Source organism: Carettochelys insculpta, chromosome 3 (genome assembly GCF_033958435.1).
Source record: "Carettochelys insculpta isolate YL-2023 chromosome 3, ASM3395843v1, whole genome shotgun sequence".
Taxonomy (NCBI): domain Eukaryota; kingdom Metazoa; phylum Chordata; order Testudines; family Carettochelyidae; genus Carettochelys; species Carettochelys insculpta.
Genome location: NC_134139.1, coordinates 89,879,168 through 89,888,496, shown reverse-complemented (window position 1 = coordinate 89,888,496; position 9,329 = coordinate 89,879,168). Strand labels below are relative to the sequence as shown.

The 9,329-nt window shown below is 42.0% G+C and overlaps 1 protein-coding gene across 3 annotated transcripts in view; it reads right to left on the bottom strand.

The window, feature by feature from the left end:
- Positions 1-2,075: 2,075 nt before the first annotated feature.
- Positions 2,076-9,329, bottom strand: part of TMEM242 (transmembrane protein 242) — a 55,922-nt gene continuing 48,668 nt past the window's right edge. For 2 of the 3 annotated variants that reach the window (XM_074988701.1, XM_074988699.1), the window contains exon 4: positions 2,076-6,166. In XM_074988701.1, coding sequence (XP_074844802.1) covers positions 6,068-6,166 — 99 coding nt within the window. In that variant the 3' untranslated portion in view covers positions 2,076-6,067. The remainder of the gene's footprint in view (positions 6,167-9,329) is intronic. The other variant, XM_074988700.1, reaches the window with a different exon arrangement.

Here is a 9,329-nt window from a genome sequence, read left to right as displayed (position 1 = left end):
GATGGCCTCTCAACGTCCCTTCCAGTCCTAGTGTTCTATGATTCTATGATCTGTTGACGAAAGGCTAGTCTGGACATTCTGGGGAGGCCTTCTGTCAACAGAATAGGCCTCTGGGATGCCACATGGGTGCCCAGGTGGACACCCTGACCACAGCAATCAGCACACTGTAGTTCCTGCCTCCTGCCCTTTTTAAATCTGCAGGGAGCCTAGGAAACCCATGCCAGGAAGCTGAGAGCACAGGAGCAGCAGAGCTACAGTTGCTCACTGCAATGCCCTCACAGCTGCAGCCAGATGCGATGGCAGAGGCCCTCTGAGACTCCCCAGGGCCTGCTAGGGAGCAGCCTGAGGGGTCCCAGGACCCACCCCAGTGGTCCAAATGCCATGCCCCTCCTGTAGTGGGACAGAAATCCAGGCCTTCCTGGACTTGTGGGCAGAGGAGGACTGCCTGCGGGACCTCAAGGCTCACCACAGAAATGTGGAGATTTATAATAGAATAGCCACCACCCTGGCCAAACAGGGCCACCCCTATTGTACCTTGGAGCAGGTCCAGGCGAGGTAAAAGAACTTCAGCAGGGCTATGTGTGGGCCCAGGATACTGCCTGGTGGTCTGGGGCAGGACTGGCAACATGCCCCTACTACAGGGAGCTCAACAACATCCGGGGAGGGGCTGGGGAACACATCACCTCCATGTCTCAGCCTTGACATGGGGCTCCAGGTCCCCCCACCATAGAAGGAGGAGAAGGAGGCGGCAGCATCCCTGCCCTAACCCTCATCCTGGACCCGGTCCCTGCCAGGCCACCTCCCGGGCATTGCTGGAGCTGGGCAAGGGTGTCTCCGGTGAGTACCATGCGTGTCATACACCCCAGAGTACGGGAGGTGGGTGCAGATGGGGTGTGCTGCAAGCTTTGCGTGGCTGGCTTGCACAGAGCCTCACTCTGAGGTCCCAGCATGTGGAACCACACACAGCGGTAGTGTGTGCCATGTGGATCCAGCAGACAGCGTCCAGACACGGCAGCATCCTGCTGCAAGCTCATGGAGTCGGGGGGCTCTCCCAGCACCTGCCGTAGCTGGAAGTGGGCTAGCCACAAGGGCGCCAGCCTGACCCCAGACACACTGAGGAATGTGGCACGTGGCACGCAGGGAAGCCCGCAGGTGCAAGGCAGCGCCTGCTCCCCCAGGCAGTCTTGCAAGCTGCAGGGGTGTGTGTGGGCCCCAGGGAGGGCTAGGCAGCTCCCAGTCCACCTGCCACCTATGAGGGGACCCTTCTGTGGCCAGATACCCCTCTTGGCTGCTAGCATGTAGAGCATGTGGTGTGGGGCGCAGCAGCCCCTCAAGGAGGTAGGCATGCCCATAGCAGAGGCAGGAAATGGGTGGTGGGGGGACGGGTCCCTTTAAGTGAGCGTCTCAGCAGGGCTCCCAGGAGGAACTGGTGACCTTGAACTCTGGCTGGCCGTTTTGCTGGTAGAGTGGCCGGGCAGTCTGGCTGCTCTCTGTCAATAGAGCGGATCACTTTTGATGCACCTTGGTGTCTGGACACGCTCTGTTGAGAAAAGCTTTGTTGCAAGACATCTTCTGACACAACCTTCTGCCAACAAAACCCTGCAATCTAAATATAGCCTCTTTGCATTTTCATGGCCTGAATCTGGCCAGGAGCTCAGCAGGTTTAAATCAGTGGAAGTTACCAATTAAGGGCCCATGAGACCTTTAGTCAGGGAAAGAAGGAGCCCCAGATGTCATGGATCGAACAGTTCAATCTCCTGCAGAGGAGCACCATGCTTCATGTTCGTTTTCCACATGCTACTGCAGAGAATTGACTATGATGGGTGCCTGGGAAACACTTCAGGATCCTTTGACTGTGCGATATGTAAATTTTTCCCGATGTACATTGCCTGTTCTCGGTGTTTTTGAATTCCTGTAACTCCACACTTTCCTAAGAACACAGGATTGTGCATACTAGTTTTATCAACAGACTTCATATGTCATGCACAGGATTTGTTGATTCTTATTACTGATGGCGTATGCAGTGTTGTAGTCGCCTTGTCGATCCCAGATATTGGAGACAAAGTGGGTGAAGTAACTTTTATTGTAGCAACTTGTATTAATGAGAGAGCATGTCTCGAGAGTAAGATGGAAGTGAATGAAGACAACACAGATTTGAGGTATGTTTACACTTGCACTTGATTGGCAAAACTTTCATCACTCATACATGCTTAACCTGCCCCCTTCCATGAATGATAAAGTTTTGCTGCAGCAAGTGAAAGTGTGATGACTGCTCTGTCCACAAGCAAAACCCCCTCATAATGGAGTCAAAGTATTTTCTTGGCAAAAGTGCTGACAAATAGTGTTCACACACACTGATTTTTAGTGACAAGGTGGTGTCAGCACAGCCTCGTTGCTAAAAGCTGCATAGTGTAGACAGACCCTTACACACAAATGAAGCTGCCCTGAGGCAGCCTGACTCTTTCCACAATTAATCCAGACTACTTTATATCACTATAGCCCTTTATATTGGAGGAAGTGATATTATAAATGGGCTGCCTCTCTTTCCTGGGTTTTATTCGCCATCCTGGCTAGGCTTTTGCTGCAGAGAGCAGTCAAAAGCAAATAACTTTTTAAACAGAAGGAACATGATGAGCTACCAGACCCGCCAATTCTTTTGTAGGCTTCCTTATTCTGAGATACTTAAAAACCTTGCTTGTTTGTATACTGTTAGCAACTGTAGCAAGGCACCTCTTTTCTCTCGCCAGCCTTAGCATTTCTCCCATCTGGCGATGGCGGACGTGGGGTAATAAGCCCCACTCAGGCAAGGTTTGCCTTTGCCCGTCAGCATTCCTTTGGTTGAGTCTTCAAGGTAAGCCTGAGGTTAAGACTAAGGAGTGTTCCCTTAGCCAGAACAGGCTTGGCTGTTTTCCCAATGGAAAGGAACCTAGGCTCGCTTCCTGAAGAAGTTGCAGCTAACCTGGTAATAGCAGGTGAGTGGTCTCACTCCTCCCTCTTGCTTTCCTTCCCTTCAGAAAGGAGGGGACTTTTAAAAGGGTCTGACAGAGCACTTACCTGGACTCAGGTGTTCCTAACTGAGCTGAAATAACCCTTTCCCGGCTGATAGGAAAGAGGGCCTTTAACATCCTAGGACTTATGTATCCTGCCTCCCACTCCCCTCTTCAACCTATCTGGCCTCATTTTATCACACTGCTTGTTCTTTGAAATCCATTAGCACTTCTAATTTTCTTCTTATGTATTACCTGCTCTACTGTATGCTTCATTTTATTTACTGCACTAGAATTAAGATTTCCCAAATTCTGTTTGGTTTGAATAACTCTCTTGAGCCTTGCCATTTAGCCATACTTATGTAATTCTTGCCTTCCTGCTTCTCTTCTGTGCAGAAGTATGCACGCTTTCTGAGATATTATTATGGTTTTAAGTAGCATCCATGCATGGATACCCAGTGGATTATATCCACAGCACATACTAAAAGAGATGAGGAATCCATATTTGTCACATGGATTGTCATCCAATTTACAAACCTTTTACATGGACATTTCCATAGAAGTAGAATTGCATTGGGCAAAACATGAATAAATGATGCAGAGTTATGGTTGGCATAATAAATTGAACTATGTATTTTTTTCATTTTCAATAGTTATTTTTGTTAGCTTTAATATCCTAAAACCATTGTGCCAGATTGCTGTGTAATCATAATTTACAGTTCAAAAATTGTATCTGTGATTTTCCTAGCTGTTTAATGTAATCTGATATATATTACTTAATATGGAGAAATATTCAAAAATGGTTCTGAAAGAGACATGTATGGAGTCTGTAGACTTCGGCCATAGCTACACAACAAAATTATGTTGCTCTAACATACATCAGCATACAGACACTGAAATAATTAAATCACTTGTGGGTGCACACACTTGCCTTGCATTGATAGTGTGCATCCTCATTAGGAGTATCAATTTTATTGTTAGTGTGAGACATTGTGGGATGACTTCTGAAATCCAGTAGCAGTGTTTCTAATGTCAACAGTCTTGTATAGACAAGATAAAGCAACTGCCACACACTCTTTTGTCAACTCCGGTACTCCATCAGAAGAAGAATAGTAAGATGAGTCAGTGGGAGAGCATCAGCCATCAATTTACCATGGTGCCTTTACTGTGGTAAACACACCTAACTACGTCAACTTCAGCTATGCCATTCACATAGCTAAACTTGCATAACTTAGGTTGATGGCCCGAGGTAGTGTAGACAAGGCCTAAATTGCACTATAGAGGTATTATGTCTGCAGGAGTCAAATTTAAGTAAATGCACTACCACAGGTAAGTAGACACAAGGCAGCTAACCTTTACCTAACCCTGTAGTGTAGACTGGGCCTTAGTAGTACTGTGATTATTGCTAAGGGCTTAGGAGGAGACAAGTAGTAACTTCTGTGGAATTTAGGAACACCGAAGAAGTCAATCCAGAATATAAGTACTTCTTCAGGGTGGCAGACTCTGGACCTTTTAAAAACACTACCACATATGGGATAGGCTATTCGTAAGAATGTTGTTAGCCATGTGGAAGTAAGAATGCAGTTTAACCAGAGCCTAGCCATCTTAAGGACATGATGCAACATGCACTTATTTTGTTTAGCACTTTATTGTCTTGGGCCTTGCAAACAGCACATCCATCTTATTAAATCCTGGCAATTCAGCACCAAGGTGCCATAGCAGTAGGCAGTACAGCAGCTAGTAAATATATGAACTAACAGGAATAAAAAAAGAATGCCATCTTTGTGTGCTGAAAAGTGTGTTCACCATGATTTGTTTAATACTGAACTGCATTGGATAAGCTATTTAAATACTGTCAGTTATTACATTTCAGTTTCTCCAAAGATAATATCTTTGTGGTTTATTTCAGCAAAAAACCATGCTACTCTATTATTCATTTGACCTTTAAGATTTTTGCAAAAAATATCTTTCCTCGGAATGAAAAGGTTTAAACACAAAGGCTACACTTCAAGAGCAATTTATTAAACTTAATGGCTGACTAATTGGACCTTGAACAATTAATTTAAAAAAAAATCTGATAATTGAGCATTTAGCAAGGGATTGTTTTACAACTGTTTTAGATCTACATTTCTGCAAATACATTTGAATTAGACATTTTTCTTCCTTAGCTTACACCCACACAATGAGATCATTTCAGCATGAAAAATGACATATTATTTGGGACTCGCCAGGTAGCAGAGCCATAGGAACCACACAGATGCTGAAAAGTATATCTGCCCACATAGTTTCTTAGTTGAAAAGTGTTTGTTATATAGGGCAGACCAGATGCTGCACTATTTTATAGCATTTTCGTATTCCTGAAAGGTTCTTGTGCAAACCATTAGACCTGTTATTACAGCATCCCAAAAAAAACAGACAGTGGATCAAAAATATATTTTATAGAAAAACAATCCTTCAATTTCTAGAGAAAACCAGATAGATCTTTTCTGTATATCCTTGGTGTGTTTTCAGCTTTCTCTCCATGGGTGATGTTTAGGCATCTCTTCTATCTTCAAGAATTGAGGTAATAGTTTTTTGTACAGACCATATTAACTGATCTGATGTGATGCACTCAACCCCTTGACAGGTAAATGTCAGTGCAATTACTGTGTTTCCTTATTTTCCAAAGCAACTAGAATTTTCTCAAAGAAGAAAAAGAAGATACGAGTTTGCAACTATATTTTATGGTAAATATCCCCTCAAGATTAATTTATTTTTAGATGTTTGCTTTGTTTTACTGAAATATGTTTTCATACAGTTAAGTTCTTCTTTCAAATTCAGCCCAAGTTATCCTTTATAGTAGTTTTCTCCACAATTCAACATCAATGGCAATGCTGAAAAAGTAACAGCAAACATGCAACAGTTCTCTTGCTGTTAAAACAATAACTGCCGTCCTCATGCTTAGCATTAGCAATCACTAATTTGCTCACTTCCATGCATTCAAATCAGTCTGATGTTCTTTCTTATTTTGAGATGGGATTTTTCCACAGTTCTATAGTGTTTCCACCAAAATATACAATTCTGAATCCTTTCTGCTCCTTTCATTTGGATTTCAGTAAGTCTTCCCATTCAACTGAGTGCTCTGCACTTTTAGGAATTGCTGGAAATATTGTTTGCATTTTATTGCGAAATTCTTTCATCTAAAAGAGAGGTTAAAAACATTAATTTAATCATCAGTTACTGTAGAGGAAATAAATCAAGGCAGATGCACCTCATAACCTTGCGTTACTCAACAAAATCTGGTTTCCTGAGGTGAAGAAAAAAGACAGGGACCTAAAAAGCTATTCAAATCAAAGACTTTTTATCTATAGACATTTTATCTCAATTAATCATACAGAGAACTAATGTATCTACAGGACATCCCCCTCAAGTCATAACTCTGCAAAACTATCTAGATTGTCTCCCCTAGATCATTTGCTTTCAACTGATTCACTACATTGATAGAGTAAAACTAGGAATTTTTACTTGGGGGAGGAAAGGAAATTGCTTGAATGTCAGGAGTACAGATTGTTGCCTGTAACGCATAATCTGCTGAAAAAAAGATTAAGAAATATTTTAAAAGGGAGCAAGACAATGAAAATCTGGTAGTCTGTAAATATGAATGAGTAAAAAAGGGGACACAAAATCCCTCAACTCTATTACATAACTTAATCCTGTTTTCTTCTATGATGTGAATAAATGGCATGCAATAGAAAGCTGGTATTTTTTTTAAGGGGAGCATGTAAAATCTACAGCATTAGCAAGGAAAAATGAGCTCTGACATTCTTATCTCTGTCTACCAAGTCAAAATTCACTGAATAAAATGTCTGCTGAAAGATTTAAACATAATTTGTACCATTCATTGCATATTAAGATAAATATCAAATCTTTATTTGTTGTAATCCTGTTGTCACCATCTCCAGAGTTAGTCTAATTTGGTAATTTTCAACCTGTAATCCACAGATCCCTGTGTGTCCTTGGTCTAAAGATTTCCAAAAGAGTTTGCACTACCATTCGAAAACTTTTTTAAAACAAAACCTTTTAGGGTTCCCCAAATTTAAAAAAAAATTGACAACCACTAGTATAATCGAACGTCAAATTTTGCAGAATAGTAGCTATGTCCTATATCTTTAGAAAAGGCTTCTCACTATAGAAAATGTATACATAGTACTTTTCATTCTACACTGTTTTATACAGCACCACTGAAGTACAGCCACAACTGGAAAGCAAAGGAAAAGGCTAATCTGAAGGGAATATTTTAGTCAGCTTTTTAGGAAGTGGCAGGAACTGGTAATCAAGGACAAGACACTGAATGCAAACTCAATTCATCAACTCTCAAGGTTGCCTGGCAGCTATATCTCAGGGCTGACTGAGGAACTAGTGGGGGGATAAGAGGTGTGTGGTTTTCCCTACAACTGGAAACTGAAATTGCTTCTGGAGAGTCTGGTTACAGCAGTGGGTCCTTCAGGGTCTGGGGACAAGTCAGTACCTTTCAGGGATTATGAGCCCAATTCTCTGCTCCAGCCCACCTATGCTTGACAAGGGACTCAGTTCAATCCCCAAAGTAATTGACAGCAAGCTCAGCATTGCTCTGATTTGCATTTAGCTGACAATAGCCCAGAAAGTTTGTTGAACAGCTGGGGATCCCTGTAGTACTGTTGTGTTCTAGGCACTAGCCCTGTAAGCCAGAGAGACCCCATACATGCTAACTGGTGATTGTCCCATGCTGAGGAAATATACAGGGTTCTGGTCAACCCTACACCCCCTTTGGATCATTCATATCAGATTCAAGAATTAGGCCCCATATCTTTACTTGCTTGTTTAAAGTGACTAGTATGCTTTCTATTTTATATCTAAACCCTGTTCGTCTCATTTAAAAGTCAGTGCTCTTCTGACAGAACCGCACCTAATAAAACCTTTCTTGTTAACTCACATTACCCAATTATCTTTACTCTCCAGATTCCTACAATACATGCCAATAGCCTAGAATCAAAATTAATTTAAGAAAAGCTAATGTGCAATGTACTGAGTTACACAATGTTTGAAATTACCCTTTCTTTTATTATTGATAGCAATATCAGGGCATATAGTTCAACTGCAATGATCTTCAATTAAATCTAGTAAATTGAACCCAGTACACTGTATTGTACATTTCACTGCTCCTTTCACCATCACAGGCCCCTCTCTAACATACTGTCTAACCCTAACCTACTTGAATAACTTGTATCGCATTCTCTAGTAAAACATCCCATCCCTAGTAAAACATGACAACTGAACTTTTTTTTTATTATTGATATTGCAAAACCTGATGCTGTTTTTCATACCAAATATATTGTTGTGACTGTTCCACCTCTTGCTATCAGATTTCTTTCTGAGAGTCCTCTCTACCTTACTGACTTACATGATTTCTAATAGCTACAGATGACTTATTTTTTATCTCAACCTAATGATCCCACATTAGGTGGAAAAAGAGGATCTATGAGCATCTTTCATTAAATAATGTCTTTTTAATGGACCATGTTTACTGATGTCACATAAAAATTGGGATCACAGTATTACAGAGAGCACTTAACAGTCCATCCATAATAAAATGAATGGAAGAAGGGTCAGGGTAGAGCATCTACCTGAATCCTAGAATGTAATCTTTTCAAAGGAACGTTCTCTTTAAGGGTTGATATTCGTAATACAAAATCCAGATTCTAAAGATGATTAGTTTTCTATTTTAGTACTTGTATCAGTAACAATTTCTTACATTCAGTTCCCTGTCAAATGAGGTTAGATACTCTGAAATAGTACAGCAAAGTACAGTATTCATACGCCTTACATTCGAATCAGACCTCAATTTTATATAGCCTACAGATGAGAGAGGTGGCCCTATCCTGAATTCAAAGGTTTTAGATTTGTCAAGAGAATCACAGAGGAATGTTATCTTTACTGCAGGAATGTTATTTTTACTGCCTTCCACCAAATCTCAAAATTATTGCTGTCATACCAGTTAGAACATGCAGCTCTTGGTGAGCATAGAGAAATTTAGAGCTATTCTTAAAAAAGGCAAGCATGTACCACTCCACATATTCTAAGAGCAGAGTGGGCAGCCTGCTGGCTCTCTCAAGGAGGTAGGCAAGCCTCAGCGTGGGCAAGAAGTATGAGTCGGGGGTGGGGGGCGCGTTTAAGGGCACACAGGACCAGTGCTCCAGGAAGGGCTTTCCCTCCGTGAGAGCCTGTCTTCTGGGTCACAGTGCCTGTTCTGTCAACAGAGGGTCCGGTTGTGTTGAGAGAGCTGATGGCACATGTGGACACTCCCGCTGAATAACGGGCTTCCTG